Source organism: Papio anubis, chromosome 4 (genome assembly GCF_008728515.1).
Source record: "Papio anubis isolate 15944 chromosome 4, Panubis1.0, whole genome shotgun sequence".
NCBI classification, from domain to species: Eukaryota; Metazoa; Chordata; class Mammalia; order Primates; family Cercopithecidae; genus Papio; species Papio anubis.
The window spans coordinates 176,163,584-176,188,643 of NC_044979.1; the positions used below are offsets into that span (position 1 = coordinate 176,163,584).

Sequence of the window (25,060 nt, forward strand, 5' to 3'; positions counted from 1 at the left end):
TCCAGCATTTCATGATGAGCATATGCAAAGTGATTGTTGAATGTATGAAAATGAAGATGAGCCAACATCATTTAAAAAGTTGCATGGCACAGAGAAGAGTTAACACAGTAGGTCTGAGACTATCACTCTTATGAAGGGCTGCTTGCAAGACTGACCCTTGGCTGGTATCTGGGAACTGGGATATTGGAAGGGTTCCCACCACCCTAAGAGTGGCTCGCTGCCTAAACTGCATAAGCAAGACAGTTCATGATGAGCACCTGCCTTCCTTCTACAGTCTGGAACTTTGGTACATGCCAAACATACCAGGGTGCCCACGTGACCTGTCCCCAAAGAAAACCTTGGCCACTGAGTCTCCAGGAGCTCCCCTGGTAGACGACATTGCACCTCTTATCACGACTCATTGCTGGGGAAATTAAGTGCATGCTGAGTGATTCCACAGGGAGAAGACTCTTGAGAGCTGGGGCCCGCTTTCCCCTGAACGTCACCTCATGTGCCTTTTCCCTTTGCTGCTTTTGCTCCATAGCCTTCTCCTGTATTAAGTCACAGTCATGGATGCAGCTACATGCTGAGTGTTCCCAGCAAATCACCAAACCTGAGGGTGGGCTTGGGGACCTTTGACACGCGCATATAACATCCTGCAAGATTAAATCTAAGAAAGTGAAAAAATAACTTAGACAGTAGTTGGTTAATAGGTGGACTATTCAATTCGGAATTTTAATATCCTGACATCGTGTTATGAGAGAGGACCACAGAAATCACTGTATACCCATGGGAGGAAGCTGAGGAAAAAAAAAAAACCTGAGAGAGATAGAAATGCCTTTCCCTAGGTCACCCAGCTAACCTGAGTCAGCGTTGCACTCAAGTCATATTCCAGAAACTTAAAATAGGAAATCAAGGGGCATTTTAGTGTGACTTAGTGGCCCAACAAATGAGGTTTTACACACACATACACAACACACAGATGCAGAGTACACACATCACACACACACCCTCCACACACATACAGAGCTCACACACCACACACAGCACACACTCCACACACACACCCCACACACATACGGAGCTCACACACCATACATGGCATAAACACAACATACACACAGAGTACACACCCCACATGCCACGCACACACCACACATGCTACACACACACATCATGCACCACACACACATATGCACACACCACACTGAACACCACACACATAAGTGGACACTCACATCACACACATGTACACACACCCCTCCTGAGATCCTCTGGGCTAAATTTGCTCCAATGCTTTCTTTTCTTGCTTTCTTTTTTAAAGAAAAAGTATGAACATACCTATCTCTATGTGTCTATCTACTTGTTTCGGAAGTTCAAAAGTCAAACGCGTACTTCTCTGTGTTGGGTTGTACTCCACAAAACACAGTTTGCAGCTTTCAGAATGGGCGCAGGTCTCCCGCTGGCAGGCTGAGGCCCTGCAGACTAGCTGCTATTGTGGCTGCTTCGGAGCCTTGCTAGCAGCTGTTTGGAGACTCAGGCTGTGCCCCTCACCTCGCATGACCCCCATTCTTAGTGTCACGCAGGGGCTCTCCAGAGCTGTAAACAACCAGCTTTTAATTACTTTCAGGTGACAGCGGGGTAACATGCAAAAACTAATTTAGTGAGCGACAGACTTAAATAGCAAAAGTATAACATAATTAATGATTTAAAAAAAGAAAGAGACCAGGGCCCTCTCTTCCTACTTCTTGGTTACTTCACTCCCAAAAATATAGCATGGTGAAAGCATGACATCTCTGTGCCTTTCTAATTCCAGTCTGCTGTGCACGTTCTGAGCTAGGAATACTTTCCAGTGTTTACAATGAGGTTCTTATTTACTAAAAGCAATATAAATAAAAGATTAGATGATACATACAAAGACAGATAGCTAGGTAGATGATAACAGATAGAAAAATGTTCCTTTTATACTTTTCATTTGGTCCTACGAATTTCTTTTCAGTGAATGTTAAATGCTTCTTTAATTCTGCAACTCTCTGGCACTTTTAAAATCAAAGATGAGGCTTTCAGATGACTCTAGGTTTTTGGTTTTTTTTTTTAACTTTACATCATTTTAATGTTGATCTCATTTCTTTTACTCATAAGTTCTCTGAGGGCAGACTCAGGTCTCCACAAGGTAGCAGCCACAGCATAGCAGATGTCTGGAAAATGCTCAGTGAGGAGCAGTAAAATCACAATAGAAGTGCCATAGAAAGGGAAGGTTAACTTCTATAGTCAAGAGTGCACAAAGTGGAGGCCCCCCACAGCGTGACCCTCAGGTCCCCCGACAGCTGTGCTGCTCTCCCTCCCTTTCCACATGAGAATATATGGCATCCAATCTGGTTTGCCAAAACGTGCTTAAGGGCAGCCTTGTCTAATTTGGTTGGCTGCACCTATAATTTGTTTTCCCCTGTCTAAAACGCAAAGGTTTTCTTAAATCACAACCTCCTTTCTGAAACCTTCTCTACTTCTCCAGGCAAAACCATGTGTGTAGCTGCAGCCTTAGCCCCTAAGCGCCCACTGCAGCACTAACACCCCAAGAGGGACAGTGCAGGAACCTCCCCCAGCATCTCAACTGCAGAAACCATCTCTGAGAGACCTGGGGAGGGAGTGCTTCTTAAAGCCCAAGTCTTGCGTTATCTATGATGCCCAGACCCAACTGTGGCAGTGAAGAATTACAGCAAATGTTTCATGTCAAGTGGCTGGTTTACGTCTTTTGATATTTCATGTGGGCAGAAAATTGTTTACGTTTACCCAAAACACAGAAAGAAGATAATCATCCTTGGACCTGAACTCAGTGATCCTAAGAGATAAAATTCTCCTTGAATGATCACTAATAGAAGTATTCAGATAGGAAATATGACAGCAGAAAATTGGGCCACTGCTAAAGAGGGAGGCAGTTTCTCTGGGAATAGTAAAATGTTTGCTTTTTCCGTTTTCCAAATCCAGTTACCCTTGGGCTGTGTCTTTGATGTTAATGTAGCTAAACCCCTGGTGAGATTCTCACAATTTTATCAGAAGAAACAGAAACGGAAGGCTGGGCTCTCTTATTGCTGGCCTCCCTAATCGGGAGGAAATTCACAACAGGCTTGTCAAGGGAAACCCAAATATAAAGCCGGTGATATTGTTTTTTTCCAGGATGGTGTCTTATGTATCTCCACATCAGCAACACCTCCAAAAGCACGTCGCTATTCAAGCTACTATATTTTTACTGGGCTACATTAATATTATGGCATTTAAAAGGATTTCATTGCAGCTTAGGATAAGTGATAAGGATGTCTAAAAAAATCCACATGGACATCATGACTCTTGTTTTTCCTGGCTCATTTTAGAGAGGTAAGAAGACAATAGGTCAGAATCTGTCATATTAACTGAGGTCACCTGATGGCACCTTGTGTGCCTGTCCCTGAAATGTTTTTCCTCTGCTCATTTACGACCCCACCCCCATCCATCATACCAGAGGGAAGGGTCACCCTGTGAGGCCCCAGGGCCCAGGGAAGAGCCCAGGCAGGCAGAAAAGCAACATCAGATATTATGAATCTTTCCTCCATTTAGTAGAATTATGGGATTTCTACTTTTCGGCTGTTGGGGTATTCTTTCCAAAGGTCACTCAAAATCAATGAACTCATTAATGTCCTTGATATTGGTAGCCTCATGGCCTCATATGATGAAGAGGCATAACTGGATTCCTGCGTCTACCTTCAGGCCAACCGAAGCCTGCCCTGGAAAGAAATCAATGCAGGCCCTCATGTGCAGTAAGCTCCCGAAAGCAACCGTGACAATGGACGACACTCATTAAACCCTGACAAACACTGCATTTGTGCTTCTCAAGAAAATAACTTACTCATTTGTTTTCTTAACCAAAATAAAGGGCAAAACCTAGTGAGACACACTAATAGAAACCAATTTGTTTCTTTTTAGGGAAATACACCAACATATTTAATTTTGCTTTTCATTAAAAAAGAATTTGCAGAAGACAAACACCCATTTACCTTCACCAGGATTTCCAAAGGTCCCCTGGCCTAGAGATTCACATAAACCCCAAGCTCATCTGTTCGAAGCAGGCCTTTGCTGCTCTGACCTTCCCAGGGGATCTCCCAACAGTCAAGGCTGAGCACCTAAATATCCCCCAGGCCGACAAGTCACACTCTTCCCGGGAACCCAGCAGGGCACCTTGGGCCTTGGCCTGTGAATCATGTTTCTGGACCCTCTCCTGACTGCCATCAGCTCCCAGCTTTCCCAGGTCAACTCTCTGGCACTCCTATACCTGCTCCTAACTCACTCACTAAGATACTTGCACAGGCTTATTTCCATGGCTGATTTAGTTAATCGCTTTTCTCCACGGAGAGAATCAACCACTAAAGGAAGTGATCTGTGCAGAGTAGGAATCCTTCCTGGGACAAACTTCCCAGCCAGATCCCAGCAGGCTGGGATGACTTGATAATCCGGGAAGAGAGACCTGGGAGACGGCCATGCCAAGGAATAAATCCAAACTAGTTTAGCAGGAGTTACAGTTTATATACAAAACAGAGACAAATTAACCTTTTACAGATCATCTGCTGTGCATATGGCATTCAGGACAGCTTCCCTGAAGGTCAGGACTAATTTAGAAAAAGTCCCTCTGTTCCTGAGGTTTTCTGTGCCATGCAAGGTCATTCTGTGAAGCCAAGAATCCCGGTGCTTCCCCAGAGTGACTCAGCCCCGGCCAGCGTGGAGGAGGGAGGGTCCTCCTTTTAGCGCCCTCCACCCCTGGCACAGCCTGGGTGATGGGGGAAGGAGGTTGTCCTCTGTCCTTATCTGTGCCTTGTCCTGGTAACCAGAGAGAAATATAACCCTTCTCCACCTAAACCTCCTGAGCATGGTTTATTTATTAAGATCTCCAATGTTTTAAACCATGTGTCACCTCCAGTGACTTCATGACCTCCTTTTCTGGGCCTTGTTGATGGGTGGAGCTCAGACATTGGGAACAGGGTCTGACTGCAGCAGTGAGCAAGAGAAGTCAGGTAAAATGCTCAATTTCCAGACTTTCTATAAGCAGATCATGCCACTGCTTTGGGGCCTTGTTGTCATTTACAAGGTCATTTTTAGTGACAAGTCTATTCGACTCAGGTTGAACGACCTGATATGAAGTCTCTCTCTCTCTTTCAATGACTTACTTACAAACAAACCAAAGCTTCTTACTGATGATGTATTCCTCAATAAGATAAACACCTGTGTTGTATTTATTTTCTAGATGCTGTTGTGAAGTAAAAGCCAAGTGCTTCTCCAAAACTTTTGCGTTTAAAATTGTATGAAAGGATGAAGCTCCAATATCTGACTGAGGAGAGGACATGGGCTTTAACAATTCCTATCAGAGAGACATAAACTCTATATTCTGTATGCCAGCATCATCCCCTCACTAGATATACATTTCCTTTTTTTATTTAATTAGGTTCACATTTGAAGGAAAATAAAGTCTGTTCACAGAGATTGCAAAAAGGTGAAACATGAACATGAGGATGCTGCTAATTAAAGACGTCTAGGAAACAAAAGAACAAACATATTATGCATAACCACATATATTTAAAAATCCTCCTGGTAGAATATGTTCTCACTTATGAGTGGGAGCTAAATGATGAGAACACATGGACACATAGAGAGGAATAACACACACTGGGGCCTACTTCAGGGTGGAGGGTGGGAGGAGGAAGAGGATCAGGAAAATTAACTAATGGGTTCTAGGCTTAATACCCAGGTGACGAAATAATCTGTACAACAAACTCCCATGACACAAGTTTACCTGTGTAAAAAATCTGCACATGTACCCCTGAACTTAAAATAAAGGTTAAAAAATCCTCCTGGTAGATATTTCAATTTCTCACCCAGATTTCAGTTCTTCTCTTCCTTTAGGCACATGCCCCATTGAGGTCAGGCATGGCCATGAGACTTGCTTTGTCCAATTAAACATGAGCAGAGATAACATGTGTCACCGCCAAGTGGAAGCACTAAGAAGGTGTTTGTAATTCTCCCATGGTCTCTTCCTCTGCCAGAGCAGACCCTGAAGCCACAAATTTGGATGATAGGGTTAAACGATGATGAGGTCTCCATTCTAGGTCCCTGAGTCTGGACGACTGAAAAGATAGACCCCAATTCTTCCCCTCCCTGAATCTATACTCCCTTGCCATATAAATTTGAGGGCCTCTCCCGTCTGACTCCAAACTTAGTCAGATGACTGTCATCAAATCCTTCCATTTGCCATTAAGAAAAATAACATGACCCCTAAGGAGAGAAGATGAAGATGTTTCAACACAGAAAATTAGCAAATAAAAGTGTATAAGTGAGTCTCTATTCTGATTATCACAATCACATTTCAGCTATTAAGCTCAGTATTTTTCAACACCCTAAGTTAAATTAGGATGATTAATCAACATAACAGCAAGGAATGTATTGTTCATTGAAGCATGAGGGGTTTTGAATTCACTGTAAAGACAATTTTTTTTGATAAAAACTAAGAATTCCATTATTTCCTAGATTCCTGTAATGTGCTATGATGGCAATGTATTTCAATTTTGACTTGGATCTTTTAAATGCCTTCTGGTCGTTGGTGTAGAGTAATCAACCTCTCTAGCTCATCAATAGGCTGAAAAACAAAAATAGTGTGTCAGCATGAGGGTTTAGTTCCAAATTCTTCTCTCTATAAATTGATAAAATGTTGCTTAGTCAAGAGGTGTGTTAACATGTGTTGTGTGTGTGTGTGCATCTGCATGTGAGGTCATAAAGACATGTTTAAAAAAGGCAACTATTTATAATCCACGTCAGAACACAGACTATGCTCCTCACAATTCTTTTCCGAAAGCAGCCAACACACATTTCGAGACACGCCAGCAGTCATTACCCAAGGATGTACAGAACAGGAACACCACGCATCACGCGGACAGTAGCCTTTTCAGGTAAATAACACAGCAAGAAATCAATAGCGCAGAGCAAGAATTCAACACCGTTAGAAATAAAGAACTGAAGTTTCTTGGAGGCTAAATTTAAAATCTTTTCTAGATACCAAACATAAGCCAACAAATTATTCATATGCAAATATACATTTCAGGGCTACATATATATTCTTAGTAGAATCTTCAATAAATAGGTCAGAGATACAACATAACTCTCAAGACACTGGAAAACACCCAAAGGGCATGAAAACAGGGTCTCCACTTTCCAGGTTTTCGTTTCAGAATATCAGCTATATGTGCAATGCTCAGGTTTCTCACAGATGCAAAATACTACTACCTTGTTTTTAGAAGCAAACATAAAACCACAATTTTCTCAAAAAAGTTAACATAATGGCTACAGTTACAGTGCCGGTAACTAATTTCTCTTCATCAGTCAACTCACCAAAGGATGTCTGAATCAAGCATTATAAGCCAAACACTTATTTCAGGTTTACTTACAAAATAGCATCAACCTTAAGAATACTAATTCTGAATTATAATGAACACATAAACGGAGACCCAATTCCATCTCTGAAATAACCTTTTCAGAAGGTGAGCATGGCGTCCTGCACCCTGAAGATGCAAAGCCTACCTGAGACAAGTGAAACAGTGTCTTTCTCCCATGAGACGACAGTGATGTACGCCTCCACCGAGGAGGGGATAATGCACTTGAAGACCGCAACATTGCCTCTCATGGTTTTCTGGTCCTCCACACGGACTGTATAGGGCTCCCGTAAAACTGGAAGGCAGAAAGAGGACCTCAGTAAGGCACACAGTCCACAGGTTCATTCTGAGAGTATCTCATTGTAATGTATACATTGCAGCACACACACACATCAATTGCATAACATATCTTTCTGGAACACAGTTAAGATACCTACATTTCACGTCTTTCATCACCTGACTTAAGAAAACATTCATTCCCTTAACAATACATGGCTGGGTAAGGTGTCTCATGCCTGTAATCCCACCACTTTGGGAGGACAAGATGGGTGGATCACTTGTGCCTAGGAGTTCAAGACCAGCCTGGGCAACATGGCAACACCCTGTCTCTACTAAAAATACAAAAAAAATTAGCTGGGCATCGTGGTGTGTGATTGTAGTCCCAGCTACTTGGGAGGCTGAGATGAGATTACCTGAGCCTGGGAGGTTGAGGCTGCAGTGAGCTATAATCATACCACTGCACTCCAGCCTGGGTGAAGAAAAAAAAAAAAATACACTACACTCTATACCAAGGGGACGGAGTATAATCTAAAACAGTTAATAGACCCCTTGAAGGTATCAAGAGATAGGAAATAGCTTCATGAAAGAAAAGTTGCTGGCTCTGCAGAGTTATGATGATAGCAAACTGCTCCTGGTCCTCTAAGGGCTGAGGAAGAATGTTTTGTTTTGTTTTTCTGACTGCAAAAAATGAATAAAAAATTCGAGCAAGGCTTTTTTTTTTTTTTTTTTTTTTTTCCTGGAAAGCCTTGAAAACTCAGAGACAATTAAAATAACTTTTCATCAGTAAATTTTTAAATGACAGTTTCAAAGCAGTTTGGGAAACATTGATCCTGTTTTCCATTGTTTAGGGAAGGATGTCTACAGCCTGCCCAAACGCTTCCAATGATAGCAGCATCCCAGAAAGAGTGCAGAGTGCATGTCCACGTCCTTGATGTCTGGGCTCACAGGCAGGGTGGTACTGGTGTTGAGAGCCTACCTAGCAGGCCCAACTCCCTGGGTTCAAATCCAAGCTCAGCCGCTCCCTGATTGTGAGACAGTGAGCACATCCTCTCACCATCTATACCAAGGGGATGGTGTTGGTAACACCTGCCCCCCAGGGTGACTGTGGTGAATCAGTTAATGTTGGTGAAAATTCAACAGTGTCTGCTAGAAGCAGGTTGGGTAAGGCCACATTTACCAATAGCCAGAGATGGATCCCCAGGGTTGGGGAAGATCTGTCTCCAGGGAAATAAGACATTGATGAATCTAGTCCCAATTAGATGCCTCACTTCTTTAGAGCTTTGTTTTCCTCAAATTTAAATTGAGGGCATTGTGGTGGGAACTTCTTTAAAGTCTAAATCCTGTAAGTCTACGATTTTCTAAGATATCCACAGAGATAATCTATTGTCTATCATATACCAGCTCACTTAAAGAATTAATCACTTACTGGACAAATATGTGCCATGAAAACTGGCCATGAACATGGTTTCAAAAGGTGCTAACACACCAACAAAGCTAAAGGTGAATTTCTCAAGGGAAATTCCCCAGTAGGCAGAGGTGAGTGCTTTAGAAGAGGATTGTTAAGGCTTGGCTAACCCTGTGATACGCTGAGCATTTTCATAGTAAAGCATGTCTTTCATGAGAGCCTTCCTCTCCAGTTTCCATTTTTAACGTTAACCTTTTTTCCCCAACTTAGAGAATTCCTTCATTCTGGTCTCTAACCAGAGAGATTTTTCCAAGTATTGAAATCTTCTGCGACCCCCACCACTGTAATCCCCATGCAGCATGAGGTGAGGGTCCAGGCAGCAATTCCACACCTCCTGCAGGAGGTGCACTAGGCAAAAATTCAGGGCGCCCAAGAGGCCGACCTCAGCAACAACCTTACACCTGGAGGAGGGAACTGACTTTGTACAGGAAGGCTCCTGCATAAGTAAACCTTTGCTGAGAACTGAGGTCTACAATCATAGAATAGAAAGAGATTACAAAGATACAGGCAAACTAATCAAACTCATCGGTAAGTGAGAATCTGGGCATGGTGAGAAGCAGAAGACAGAGAAGAGGAGGATGGAGGACAGAGGAGAAAGAGGGACTGGCCAACAGAGAGAGAATCTACTGTCACAGGGATGGGGCCCCTAAGCAGGGGTATGATTTCAATGTAAGCTCCTTTGTCTGTGTGATGCTTGTTTCTTAGCAATAAAATCACTCTGTCTCCCCAAACCTTCCACAGACTCTGCTTCAAACATTAATGACTTAAGTAGGATAATTTTTAATAGAAATCAAGGAAAGGGGTCAAGTTTCACGTATCATACAGGAAAGTGAAAAGATAAGATGTTCACCTGTTTACCGGGAGATACAGGAAATGCCTTCCCACCAGGTGTACAGCCCCACAGTAGACGGGATCACAGGAGCCATAAAAATATGGGGTGACTGACCGGGGACATTTCCAGTGTTACTACCCAATGTCCAATATTCTAGGAAACCCCTCAGTCCCAGCACTTACCCACATATCATGGAGTTTTCTCCTCTCTAGCTACCCACTGCCCTCACCAGTACCAGGGCACCTCATCAGTCACAATTTTAAACCTGTGTGACTTTTGCTTCTCCAACCTCCAGGTCAGCCCTAAGAAGCCCAGATCTTCTCAAAGCAGAGACAGCACTGTGGTGCTCTGAACCCCAGCTCACTCAGAGAGAATGGGGATCAGAAGAAAACTGCACACTCCCTGTCCCTTCTCCTTATTCAATTACTCATTCCACAAAGACAGCCCATGTAGCGAGTCTTTAAAAAATTATCTTAGAAAATACTTGGCGCACAGGAGGTATTCAATACATATTTTGAGACTGAATATATAGAAAGATCTTCCATTCTGGGAGAACTTCTAATCCTTTTACAGAATATACATGTATGCACATTTGAATTTATAGCCACTATCTATAGTTTTTTAAAAAAATGCAAATCAGGGTTGTATTAAAGCTCCCGATCTTTGTAACAGAGCATTGTTTGTTCCTGAGGCCCCCATAACTTAAGACACCAACATTGCTGTCTATGGGGGTATACCTCTCAGAGGGCCCTATGAGTTTCCTGAGCCCACAGTCAGCCCGAAGACATGGGTGCAGCTTTGATCTTCATTCTACATCTGACTGCTGCTAACTTTGTCACAGAGACTGGGCTAGAAACCTGAGATGCTGGCAAAAAAATACACTTTGTTTTAAATGTGACTGACATCTGCATTAGAAGACAAGAGTATTATCTAAGTACTGTGCTTGGTGTCCTAAGTAAGGCTCTCCCCTGAAAGCCCAGATCTTCTCAAAGCAGGGACAGCACTATGGTGCTCTGAACCCCAGCTCGCTCAGAGAGAACGGGGGTCAGAAGAAAATGGCACACTCCCCGTCCCTTCTCCTTATGCGACCCCAGGAGGAGCTGGGTTCAAGTGACTGAGCAGGGACACAATCCTGAGAGGCAGGGGGAGTGTGAGTAGGGCAGGGAGGGAAGCAGCAAAGCACAAGTGTGGTTTCAGGTGAAGTCCCAGCCACGCCTGACACGCATGGCCATGCAGAGGAGCCGGGATTCCCTGTTGTTGAGCTGTCTGTCATTGGCTCAGGGCTGGCCTCAGGAGGTTGGAACTCCCAGGCATTTCCCACTCTTGTTTCTGTCAACGGCTCCAGTGCCCAAGCAATCTTCTGAAGGCTTCAGGTTCACGTTCTTGGCAACCAGCGCACAGACCTCGGGGGATCTGATTCAGGGATGCCAGCAGGGTCCACTGTAATCATTTGAGCCTTCATTCAGCAAAATTTGTCATCTTTTTAGATCAGAAAAAAAATCCCTGGTAATATGACTTTGAAATAAAATCAGGCCTATTTATTTTTTAATCAAATATTTTCATTGTGATATAAGAGTCGTACATATTTTGGGGGTACATGTGATGTTTTGACACCTGTATAAAATATATAATCATAAAATCAGGGTAACTGGAATATCAGTCACTTCAATCTTTTCCCTGTGTTGGGAACACTGTAAATTTTTTTTCTTCTAGCAATTTAAAAATATACAATTATTAACTATAATTTCCCCATTGTGGCAGCAAATGTTAGAACATATTCCTTCTATTTAACTGCATTTTTATACCCCTCAATCAACTACTCTTTATCCCCTCTCCTCATCCCCTTGCTTCCCAGCCTCTGGTGTCCACCATTCCACTCTCTACCTCCATAAGATTCATGTTTCCAGATCCCATATATGAGTGAGAACATGTAACATGTGTCTGTCTGAGCCTGGCTTATTTCACTTAGCACAGTAACCTCCAGTTTCATCCATCATTATATTCTTATTGGATGGATAGTTTGCAAATATTAATAGTCTCCCCATTCTGCATGCTATGTCTTCAACTTTGCTGACTATTTTCTTTGCTGTGCAGAGCTTTTCTGCTTGGTGTAATCCTATTTGTCTATTTTTGCTTTTGTTGCCTGTGCTTTTGAGGCCTTACCCCAAGAATCTTTGCCCAGACTAATTTCCTATAGTGTTTCCCTAGTGTTTTCTTTTAGTAGTTTCATAGTTTCAAGACCTAATTTAAGTCTTTAATCCATTTTGAGTTGATTTTCATACATGGTTAAAGATAGGGATCTAGCTTCATTCTTTTGCTTATAGATACCCAGTTTTCCCAGCACTAATTTTTAAAGAGCTTGTCCTTTCCTGAATGTGCGTTCATGGTACCTTTGTCAAAAATGATATGGGAGTAAGTGCATGGACTTACATTTGGATTCTCTATTCTATCCCAGTGGTCTGTGTGTCTGTTTTACGTCAGTACTATGCTATAGTATACCAGTACTACACCTCTGTAGTATTCTTTGAAATTAGACTGTGTGATACCTCCAGTTTTGTTCTTTTTGCTCAGGATTGCTTTAGCATTTCAGAGTCTTTTGTGGTTTCATACAAAGTTAAGGATTTTTTTTTTTGTTTTCTATTTCTGTGAAGCATGTCATTGGTAGGGATGGCCCTGAATCTGTAGATCACTTTGGGTAGTATAGATATTTTAACAGTATTAATTCTTCCAATCAATGAGCATGAAATATCTTTCCATTTTGCGTGTGTGTATCCTCTTCAGTTTCTTTCATACTTCTTCATATTTTTAGCATATCTAATATAGGTTTTTACTTTGTGGTTACCATGAAGCTTACAAAAAGCATCTTATAGTTATAAGAAGTTATGTAAAACTGAAATCAACTTTACTTTGATTACACACACACAGCTGATTTATTAAGAGATCACACAGTTGGTGTACACTGAGAGCACTGAATGTGAGAAAACATTTTAAATGGCCCATTTTCAAGGCATAATAAATCTAAGTACTGGCATCCAGCCTGCAGATGTAACAAACTGCATGGCTCATGCACCTAGAAGGTCACAATAAGCAAACAGAATGTAGAGGAGGGGTCAGCCCACAGAAGGGAAGAAAGTTTTGTTATTGGGAAATCAAAACCTAAGTGAGGAAGGGGATTGGGTTATAACCTTATAAGGTGGATAATAAAACTTAGGCGATGTCCAGGAATATCATAACTCCATAGTACTCAACCAATGAGGAACTGGGGGAGGGACTTGCTTGCTAGGCAATAAATTACCTGCTCCAACTGCCCTGGGTGTGCCTGCCTACCAGGCTCCGGATCTTGCAAGACCGTCATTAAAAGTTTTGCTCTGGCTGGGTGAGTGCGGTGGCTCACGCCTGTAATCCCAGCACTTTGGGAGGCCGAGGTGGGTGGATCACCTGAGGTCAGGAGTTCAACACCAACTGGCCAACATGGTGAAACCCCATCTCTAATAAAAATACAAAAATTAGCCAGGCGTGGTGACGCATGCCTGCAATCCCAGCTACTCATGAGGCTGAGGCAGGAGAATCACTTGAACCTGGGAGGCGGAAGTTGCAGTGAGCCGAGATCGTACCACTGCACTCCAGCCTGGGCCACAGAGCGAGACTCCATCTAAAAAAAAAAAAGAGTCGCTTCTGCTGCTGTGTGTCTCTGAGTCCATTCTTTGCATCTGGATGGGTGTATGTGTGTTTCTCACATGAAATACTCATTTTATTGTACTTCAGAGAGATTATGTTTTTTATAATTTGAAGATGTGTGGAAACTGCATCATGCAAGTCTATCAGCGCCATTTTCCCAACAGCATGAACTCACTTTGTGTCTCTGCGTCACATTTTGGTAATGCTTACAATATTTCAAACTTTTAAAAATATTTTTATATCTGTTATGGTGATCATTGATCAGTGATCTTTGATATTACTATTGTAATTGTTTTGCGGAGCCACAAACCACATTTACAGAAGATAGCAAACTTAATCAATACATGTGATAAGTGCTCTGCCCACCTCACTGACATGCCATTTTCCATCTTTCTCGCTGTCCTCAAGCATCCCTTTTTTTGAGACACAACAATACTGAAATTAAACCAATGAATAACCCTACAGTGGCCTTTAAGTATTCATGTGAAAGAAATAGTCTCATATATCTTACTTTAAATCAAAATCTAGAAATGATTAAACTTAGTGATGAAGGCATACCAAAAGCTAAGACAGGCTGAAAGCTAGGCCTTTTGTGCAGTTAGTCAATTTGTAAATGCATAGGAAAAGTTCTTGAAGGAAATGAAAAGTGCTACTTCAGTGAACAAATAAGAAAGTGAAACTACCTTACTGGTGATGTGGAGAAAATTTGAATAGATAGAAGATCTGGATACATGATCAAACCAGCCACAACACTGCCTTGAGCCAAAGCCTAAATCAAATTAAGTCCTTAGCTCTCTCTTCAGTTCCAGGGAGGCTTAGAGGGGTGAGAAAGCTGCAGAAGAAACACTGGAAGCTAGCAGAGGTTGGCTACTGAGATTTAAGGGAAGAAGCAATCTTTATAACATACAAATGCAAGGTAAAGCAGCAAGTGCTGATGGAGAAACTGCAGCAGGTTATCTAGAAGCTCTAGCTAAGGTCATTGATGAAGGTGGCTGCCCTAAACAATATATTTTCAATGCACAGAAGATAGCCTTCTATTAAAAGAAAATGCCATCCAGGATTTTCATAGCTAGAGAGGAGAAGTCAATGCCTAGTCTCAATGCTTCAAAAAACAAGCTGACTCTTCTTCAGGGTTAATGCAACTGATGAGTAAGATGAAGTCAATGCTCATTTACCATTTCAATAATTCTAAAATTATTTCTTAGAATTATGACGAATCTACTTAAAAATTATGACAAATCTACTTTAAAATTATGACAAAACCACTTTGCCTATGCTCTAGAAATAAAACAAGAAGGTCTGGGTCACAGCACATCTGTTTACATCATGTCATATTGCACTGGATAGAACCTCCAGTACGATGTAGAATAGAAGTGGTGAGAGTGTACGCTTTGGTATTGTTCTTCATTTGGGGGTGAAAACATTTACTCTTTGACAAGTATGATGCTCGCTATAGCAGGATTTTTTGTAGTTGCTTTTTATCAGAACGAGGAAGTTCCTTTCTACTGCTGGTTTTCTGAGAGTTTTTTTAATCATTAGTGGATGTTGGATTTCATCAATGCTTTTTCTGTGTCTGCTGAAATGATCACATGGTTTTTACATTTAATATGTTAATATGATAATTTACACTAATTTTCAAATGTGTAACTCGCCTTGCATTATGGATATAAGCCCTTTGTGGTCATAATGTATTATTCTTTTTATATGTTGTTGGATTAATTTGTTAAATTTTTAGAACTTTTACATTTATAGTCAGAAGAGATAGTTTTCTTTAGTTTTCTTATGTCTTGTTTATGTATTAGGGTAATGCTAACCTTATAAAATGATTTGGGAAATACTCTCTCCTCAATTTTCTGGAATAATTTGTTTATAATTTTTATTTTTATTTTATTATTATTATTTTTGAGATGGAGTCTCACTCACTCTGTCACACAGGCTGGAATGCAGTGGCACAATCTTGGCTCACTGTAACCTCTGCCTCCTGGGTTCAAGCAATTCTCTCATCTCAGTCTCCCAAGTAGCGGGGACTAAAGGCATGTGCCACCACACCTGACTAATTTTTGTGTTTTTAGTAGAGATGGATTTTCACCATGTTGGTCAGGCTGGTCTTGAACTCCTGACTCCAAGTGATCCTCCTGCCTTAGCCTCCCAAAGTGCTGGGATTACAGGCAAGAGCCACTGTGCCTGGCCAAAATTATTATTTCTTTCTTAAAGGATTAGTAGAACTCAATAGTGAAGCCATTTGAGCCAGGAATTTTACTGTAGAAAAGTTTTTACCAATAAATTTAAATTCTCTAACAGATATAGGGCTATTCAGTTTATCTGTTTTTCCTTGAGTGAGTCTTGATAGCTTGTGTTTCTCAAAAAATATTTTATTTCATCAACTTGTTCTTAATGTTCTCTTAGTACCATTTTAATACCTGTAGAAGATATAGTGATGTTACCTCCCTCATTCTTGGTATTAGTCATTTACCTACTCTCTCACTTTTCTGGCGAAAAACACACAAATTTTACCAATTTTTTAAAAAATAACTTTTAGTTTCATAATTTCCTCTATTGTTTCTGTTTTACAATTTGTTGACCTCCACTCTGATCTTCATTGTTGGCCTTCTAAAAACTAAAATTTGCTTGTATTTTTAGTTTTATCCTCTTTATTAGTTTAAAATGGATGCTGAGACCACTATTTAAGACATTTTAAAAAATTACTAAGTTTTTTAGAGCAATAAAATCTCCCTAATTATTATTTTAGTGGCATCCCCAAAATTCATATATATGGTGTGTTCATTTTTATTCAGTTGAAAAAACTTTCTAATTTCTTTCTTCAAATGTTTTCCTGATTTTTTTTTGACAGAGATCATTTAAAAGTGTGCTATTTAGCATTCAAATGCTTGGTTATTTCTCAGAGATGTTATTGTTAGTAATTATTTAATTTCATTATGATCAAACAACATTTTATACAACTTGAATTTAAAACAAATTTATCTGAGATTTGTTTTATTGCTCTGAGTATGGTCTATATTAGTAAATGTCTGTGTGTCTCAGAAGAGAATTTATATTGTACTGTTGGATAGAATGTTCTTTATTTAAAGGTCAATTACATCAAATTGATTGATAGTGTCATTCAAGTGTTCTTTTATTCTTACTGATTTTCTGTCTACTTCTACCAGTTATTGAACTAGGAATATTGAAATCTCTGGCTACAACTTTTGATATGTCTGATTCTCATTGCAGTTCTATCTGTTTTTACTTTATGTATTTTGAAGTTTTATTGTTGGGTACATAAACATTTACAATAGTCATATCCTCTTAACCACCCCCCTTTACATTACGAAATGAACTGCTTTAACTCTAGTAATAGTCTTGGTTTGGAAATACACTTTGCTTGATATTAATGTGGCTATTCTAGCTTTCTTTCAATGTTTTATTTTAATTAGTTTGATCTGATTTGATGAGGATGGTATATCATTTTTATCCTTTTACTTTTAAGCTATTTATGCCTTTCTATTAACAGAATGTTTCTTTTTTTAATGCTATTGTAAATAGTGGGCTTTAATTTTTAATTTTCCAACTTTTGTTACAAGACATAAAAATTCAGTGACTTTGTTAAATTTATTTCTCAATTTAAAAAGTTTATCATTAGTTTAACTTTTTTTTTTCTTTTTTTTAAATTATACTTTACGTTCTACGGTACATGTGCACAATGTGCAGGTTTGTTACATATGTATACATGTGCCATGTTGGTGTGCTGCACCCATTAACTCGTCATTTACATTAGGTGTATCTCCTAATGCTATCCCTCCCCTCTCCACCACGCCACCCCACAATAGGCCCTGGTGTGTGATATTTCCCTTCCTGTGTCCAAGTGATCTCATTGTTCAATTCTCACCTATGAGTGAGAACATGCGGTGTTTGGTTTTCTGTTCTCACGATAGTTTGCTGAGAATGACAGTTTTCAGCTGCATCCATGTCCCTACAAAGGACACGAATTTACCCTTTTTTTATGGCTGCAGAGTATTCCATGGTGCATATGTGCCACATTTTCTTAATCCAGTCTGTCACTGATGGACATTTGGGTTGATTCCAAGTCTTTGCTATTGTGAAGAGTGCTGCAATAGACATACGTGTGCATGTGTCTTTATAGCAGCATGATTTATAATCCTTTGAATATATACCCAGTAATGGGATGGCTGGATCAAATGGTATTTCTAGTTCTAGGTCCTTGAGGAATCGCCACACCGTTTTCCACAATGGTTGAACTAGTTTACAGTCCCACCAACAGTGTAAAAGTGTTCCTATTTCTCCACATCCTCTCCAGCACCTGTTGTTTCCTGGCTTTTTAATGATCGTGAGTCTAACTGCTGTGAGATGGTATCTCATTGTGGTTTTGATTTGCATTTCTCTGATGGTGAGTGATGAGGAGCATTTTTTCATGTGTTTGTTGGCTGCATAAATGTCTTCTTTTGTGAAGGGTCTGTTCATATCCTTTGCCCACTTTTTGATGGGGTCGTTTTTTTCTTGTAAATTTGTTTGAGTTCTCTGTAGGTTCTGGAAATTAGCCCTTTGTCAGATGAGTAGATTGCAAAACTTTTCTCCCATTCTGTAGGTTACTTGTTCACTCTGATGATAGTTTCTTCTGTTGTGCAGAAGCTCTTTAGTTTAATTAGATCCATTTGTCAATTTTAGCTTTTGTTGCCATTGCTTTTGGTGTTTTAGACATGAAGTCCTTGCCCATGCCTAGGTCTTGAATGGTATTGCCTAGGTTTTCTTCTAGAGATTTTATGGTTTTAGGTCTAACATTTAAGTCTCTAATCCATCTTGAATTAATTTTTGTATAAGGACTAAGGAAGGGATCCAGTTTCAGCTTTCTACTTATGGCTAGCCAGTTTTCCCAGCACCATTTATTAAATAGGGAATCCTTTCCCCATTTCTTGTTTTTCTCAGGTTTGTCAAAGATCAGATGGTTGTAGATGTGTGGTATTATTTCTGAGGGCTCTCTTCTGTTCCACTGGTCTATATGTCTGTTTTGGTACCAGTACCATGCTGTTTTGGTTACTGTAGCCGTGCAGTATAGTTTGAAATCAGGTAGCATGATGCCTCCAGCTTTGTTCTTTTGACTTAGGATTGTCTTGGCAATGCGGGATCTTTTTTGGTTCCATATGAACTTCAAAGTAGTTTTTTCCAATTCTGTGAAGAAAGTCACTGGTAGCTTAATGGGGATGGCATTGAATCTATAAATTACCTTGAGCAGTATGGCCATTTTCACGATATTGATTCTTCCTATCCATGAGCATGGAATGTTCTTCCATTTGTTTGTGTCCTCTTTTATTTCATTGAGCAGTGGTTTGTAGTTCTCCTTGAAGAGGTTCTTCATAACTCTTGTAAGTTGGATTCCTATGTATTTTATTCTCTTTGAAGCAATTGTGAATGGGATACAATCATGTCATCTGCAAACAGGGACAATTTGGCTTCCTCTTTTCCTAATTGAATACACTTTATTTCTTTCTCATGCCTGATTGCCCTGGTCAGAACTTCCAACACTATGTTGAAAAGGAGTGGTGAGAGGGGGCATCCCTGTCTTGTGCGAGTTTTCAAAGGGAATGCTTCCAGTTTTTGCCCATTCAGTATGACACTGGCTGTGGGTTTGTCATAAATAGCTCTTATTATTTTGAAATACTTTCCATCAATACCTAATTTATTGAGAATGTTTAGCATGAAGAGCTGTTGAATTTTGTCAAAGGCCTTTTCTGCATCTATTGAGATAATCATGTGGTTTTTGTCCTTGGTTCTGTTTATATGCTGGATTACGTGTATTGATTTGCATATGTTGAACCAGCTTTGCATCTCAGGGATGAAGCCCACTTGATCATGGTGGATAAGCTTTTTGATGTGCTGCTGGATTCAGTTTGCCAGTATTTTATTGAGGATTTTTGCATCAATGTTCATGAGGGATATTGGTCTAAAATTCTCTTTTTTTGTTGTGTCTCTGCCAGGCTTTGGTATCAGGATGATGTTGGCCTCATAAAATGAGTTAGGGAGGATTCCCTCTTTTTCCATTGATTGGAATAGTTTCCGAAGGAATGGTACCAGCTCCTCCTTGTACCTCTGGTAGAATTCAGCTGTGAATCCATCTGGTCCTGAACTTTTTTTTGTTGGTAGGTTATTAATTATTGCCTCAATTTCAGAGCCTGCTATTGGTCTATTCAGGGATTCAACTTCTTCCTGGTTTAGTCTTGGGAGACTGTATGTTTCCAGGAATTTACCCATTTCCTCTAGGTTTTCTAGTTTATTTGCGTAGAGGTGTTTATAGTATTCTCTGATAGTAGTTTGTATTTCTGTGGTGTTGGTGGTGATATCCCCTTTACCATTTTTTATTGCATCTATTTGATTCTTCTCTCTTTTCTTCTTTATTAGTCTTGCTAGCGGTCTATCAATTTTGTTGATCTTTTCAAAAAACCAGCTCCTGGATTCATGGATTTTTTGAAGGGTTTTTTGTGTCTCTATCTCCTTCAGTTCTGCTCTGATCTTAGTTATTATTGCCTTCTGCTAGCTTTTGAATGTGTTTGCTCTTGCTTCTCTAGTTCTTTTAATTGTGATGTTAGAGTGTCAATTTTAGATCTTTCCAGCTTTCTCTTATGGGCATTTAGTGCTATAAATTTCCCTCTACACACTGCTTTAAATGTGTCCCAGAGATTCTGGTATGTTGTATCTTTGTTCTCATTGGTTTCAAAGAACACCTTTATTTCTGCCTTCATTTTGTTATGTACCGAGTAGTCATTCAGGAGCAGGCTGTTCAGTTTCCACGTAGTTGAGCGGTTTTGATTGAGTTCCTTAATCCTGAGTTCTAGTTTGATTGCACTGTGGTCTGAGAGACAGTTTGTTATAATTTCTGTTCTTTTACATTTGCTGAGGAGTGCTTTACTTCCAACTATGTGGTCAATTTTGGCATAAGTGCAATGTAGTGCTGAGAAGAATGTATATTCTGTTGATTTGGGGTGGAGAGTTCTATAGATGTCCATTAGGTCCACTTGGTGCAGAGTTGAGTTCAATTCCTGGATATCCTTGTTAACTTTCTGTCTTGTTGATCTGTCTAATGTTGACAGTGGGGTGTTAAAGTCTCCTATTATTATTGTGTGGGAGTCTGAGTCTCTTTGTAAGTCTTTAAGGACTTGCTTTATGAATCTGGGTGCTCCTGTATTGGATGCATATATATTTAGGATAGTTAGCTCTTCTTGTTGAATTGATCTCTTTACCATTATGTAATGGCCTTCTTTGTCTCTTTTGATCTTTGTTGGTTTAAAGTCTGTTTTATCAGAGACTAGGATTGCAACCCCTGCCTTTTTTCTCCATTTTCTTGGTAGATCTTCCTCCATCCCTTTATTTTGAGCCTATGTGTGTCTCTGCATGTGAGATGGGTCTCCTGAATACAGCAAACTGATGGATCTTGACTCTTTATCCAATTTGCCAGTCTGTGTCTTTTAATTGGACCATTTAGCCCACTTACATTTAAGGTTAATATTGGTACGTGTGAACTTGATCCTGTCATTATGATGTTAGCTGGTTATTTTGCTCGTTAGTTGATGCAGTTTCTTCCTAGCATCGGTGATCTTTATAGTTTGGCATGTTTTTGCAATGGCTGGTACTGGTTGTTCCTTTCCATGTTTAGTGCTTCCTTCAGGATCTCTTGTAGGGCAGGCCTGGTGGTGACAAAATCTCTAAGCATTTGCTTATCTGTAAAGGATTTTATTTCTCCTTCACTTATGAAACTTAGCTTGGCTGGATATGAAATTCTGGGTTGAAAATTCTTTTCTTTAAGAATGTTGAATATTGGCCCCCACTCTCTTCTGGCTTGGAGAGTTTCTGCTGAGAAATCTGCTGTTAGTCTTATGGGCTTCCCTTTGTGGGTAACCTGACCTTTCTCTCTGCTGCCCTTAACATTTTTTCCTTCATTTCAACTTTGGTGAATCTGACAATTATGTGTCTTGGAGTTGCTCTTCTTGAGGAGTATCTTTGTGGCGTTCTCTGTATTTCCTGAATTTGAATGTTGGCCTGCCTTGCTAGGTTGGGGAAGTTCTCCTGGATAATATCCTGCAGAGTGTTTTCCAACTTGGTTGCATTCTTCCCGTCACTTTCAGGTACACCAATCAGACGTAGATTTGGTCTTTTCACAAAATCCCGTATGTCTTGGAGGCTTTGTTCATTTCTTTTTACTCTTTTTTCTCTAAACTTCTCCTCTCACTTCATTTAATTCATTTGATCTTCAATCCCTGATACTCTTTCTTCCAGTTGATCGAGTTGGTTATTGAAGCTTGTGCATTTGTCAAGTAGTTCTCGTGTCATGGTTTTCATCTCTATCAGGTCATTTATGGACTTCTCTGCATTGGTTATTCTAGTTATCCATTCGTCAAATCTTTTTTCAAGGTTTTAAGTTTTTTTGCACTGGGTTTGTAGTTCCTCCTTTAGCTCTGAGAAGTTTGATCAACTGAAGCCTTCTTCTCTCAACTCATCAAAGTCATTCTCTGTCCAGCTTTGTTCCATTGCTGGTGAGGAGCTGCGTTCCTTTGGAGGGGGAGAGGCGCTCTGATTTTCTGAATTTCCAGCTTTTCTGCACTGCTTTTTCCCCATCTTTGTGGTTTTATCTACCTTTGGTCTTTGATGATGGTGATGTACAGATGGAGTTTTGGTGTGGATGTCCTTTCTGTTTGTTAGCTTTCCTTCTAACAGTCATGACCATCAGCTGCAGGTCTGTTGGTGTTTGCTTAAGGTCCACTCCTGATCCTGTTTGCCTGGGTATCAGCAGCGGAGGCTGCAGATGAGGGAATATTACTGAACAGCAAGTGTTGCTGTCTGATTGTTGCTCTGCAAGCTTCGTCTCAGAGGTGTACCCAGCTGTGTGAGGTGTGAGGTGTCAGTCTGCACCTAGTGGGGGATGTCTCCCAGTTAGGCTACTCCAGGGTCAGGGACCCACTTGAGCAGGCAGTCTGTCCATTCTCAGATCTCAACCTCCATGCTGGGAGAATCACTACTCCTTCAAAGCTGTCAGACAGGGACATTTACATCTGCAGAGGCTTCTGCTGCTTTTTATTTAGCTATGGCCTGTCCCCAGAGGTGGAGTCTACAAAGGCAGGCAGGCCTACTTGAGCTGTGGTGGGCTCCACCCAGTTCGAGCTTCCCTGATGCTTTGTTTACATACTTGAGCCTCAGCAATGGTGGGCACCCCTCCCCCAGCCTCACTGTCACCTTGCAGTTAGATCTCAGACTGCTGTGCTAACAATGAGGGAGGCTCTGTGGGCATGGGACCCTCCAAGCCAGGCGTGGGATACAATCTCCTGCTGTGCCATTTGCTAAGACCCTTGGTAAAGCGCAGTATTGGGGGGAGTGACCCGATTTTCCAGGTGTTGTGTGTCATGGCTTCCCTTGGCTAGGAAAAGGAATTCCCTTCTCCCTTGCATTTCCTGGGTTAGGCAATGCCTCGTCCTGCTTCGGCTCTCGCTGAAGTTGGGCTGCACCCACTGTCCTGCACCAACTGTCTGACATGCCCCAGTGAGATGAACCCAGTACCTCAGTTGGAAATGCAGAAATCACCCGTCTTCTGTGTCGCTCACGCTGGGAGCTGGAGGCTGGAGCTGTTCCTATTTGGCCATGTTGGGCGCCCCTCTAAGAATGTTTCTTTTAAGCAGTGTTAAATTCAATCTGGCAATCTCTGCCTTATAATTCAGATTACTGGAACATTTAAATTTAATGTGGATAATGATATGATTAAGTTTATCATTTTGCTATTTGATATATATATATATATATTTTTTTTTACCATCTTTCCTTTTTCTTATCATTTTCTTCTTTGCTTTGGATTGAGGATTTTTAAATGATTCTATTTTTTTCTCCCTTGTGGGCTTATTAGCTATAACTCTGTTTTGTTATTTTAAAGGTTGCTTTAGGTTTTTTGGTATACATCTTATCACCACCTATATTCAAATGCCATTACACAACTTCACATACAGCAAAAGAACCTCTAATATTATACTCTTATGTCTTTATTGTAGGCCTTAATGCTATTGTTGTCATACATTTTACTTCTATGTTACAAACTTCATAAGACATTGTTATTATTTTTGTTTAGCCAATTATTTTTTAAAAGATTCCAATTTTTTAAAAAATCTGATTTAGATACTCATGTAGTTACCATTTTGATTGCAGTTCTTTCCTTTGAGTAGATACAAGATTTGATCAGGTGTTATTTTTTCTTCTGATTCTAGAACTTCTTTTAAGATATCTTGTACTGGGATTCAGCTGATGATAAATTTTCTACTATTGTGTGTCTAAGAATGCCTTCATTTCACCCTTACTTTAGAAATTTACTTCCATTCTTGCCTATAAATCCCAGCACTTTGGGAGGCCAAGACGGGGCAACTTCTTGAGCCCAGGAGTTAGAGACCAGCCTGGGCAACATAGCAAGATTCTGTCTCTACAAAAAAAAAAAAAAAAAATCAGCCTGATGTGGTGGCATGCACCTGTGGTCCCAGCTACTTGGGAGGCTGAGATGGGAGGATCACTTGAGCCAGGGAAGTTGAGGCTGCAGTGAGCAATGATCACCTCACTGCACCCTAGCCTGGTTGACAGAGCAAGGCCCTGTCTCATAAACACACACACACAACAGGAACAACAACAACAACAAAAAACCCATCTGCTGTCATTCTTATCTTTGTTCCTTTGTGTGTAATATGCCTTTCTTCTGTAGGTGTTTTTGATATTTTATCTTTATCATTGCTCTGAACAATTTTATTGTACTTTAATGTGCCTTTGTGCATTTTTTTCTTCACATGTCTTGAACTTGGGGTTTGCTGAGCTCCTTGGATCTGCAGGTTTATAGTTTTCATCAAATTTGGAAAATTTTGGCCTGCATTTTTCCACTTCTTTTTAAATCTCACCATCCCTTCCCTTGGGGCTTACTTTGTCATTAAGCTACTTGAAGTATGTTTTAATTTTTTGGAATAAACTTGATTTTTTTAGAGCAATTGTAGGTTTAGAGAAAAAAATTCACAGCAAGTTGCCATATTCTCCCTCTAGCCACCTTCTTCAATTTGTCTCATTATTAGCATCTTACATTAGTGTGATACATTTGTGACAATTAATAAACTGACATTTATACATTATTATTAACTAAAGTCCGTAGTTCATACTACGTTTCACTCTATGTTATAAGTTCTATGCACAATGGCAGGTATCCGCCATTATAGTATCGTATCATACAGAACAGTTTCACTGCCTTAAAAATCCCTTGTGTCCGTCTGTTCAACCCTCCCTCCCTCCTGACTATCCCCTGGAAACTCCTGATCTTTCTACTGTCTCTCTAGTTTATCTCTTCCAGAATGTCAAGTAGGTGCG

The 25,060-nt window shown here is 40.4% G+C and overlaps 1 protein-coding gene across 2 annotated transcripts in view; it reads right to left on the reverse strand.

Annotated features, from left to right (window-relative positions):
* The window catches only part of DSCAM (DS cell adhesion molecule), an 825,379-nt gene that overhangs the window by 648,903 nt on the left and 151,416 nt on the right, over window positions 1-25,060 (reverse strand). For both annotated transcript variants that reach the window (XM_017956431.3, XM_031664941.1), the window contains exon 3: window positions 7,573-7,719. In XM_017956431.3, coding sequence (XP_017811920.1) covers window positions 7,573-7,719 — 147 coding nt within the window. The remainder of the gene's footprint in view (window positions 1-7,572; window positions 7,720-25,060) is intronic.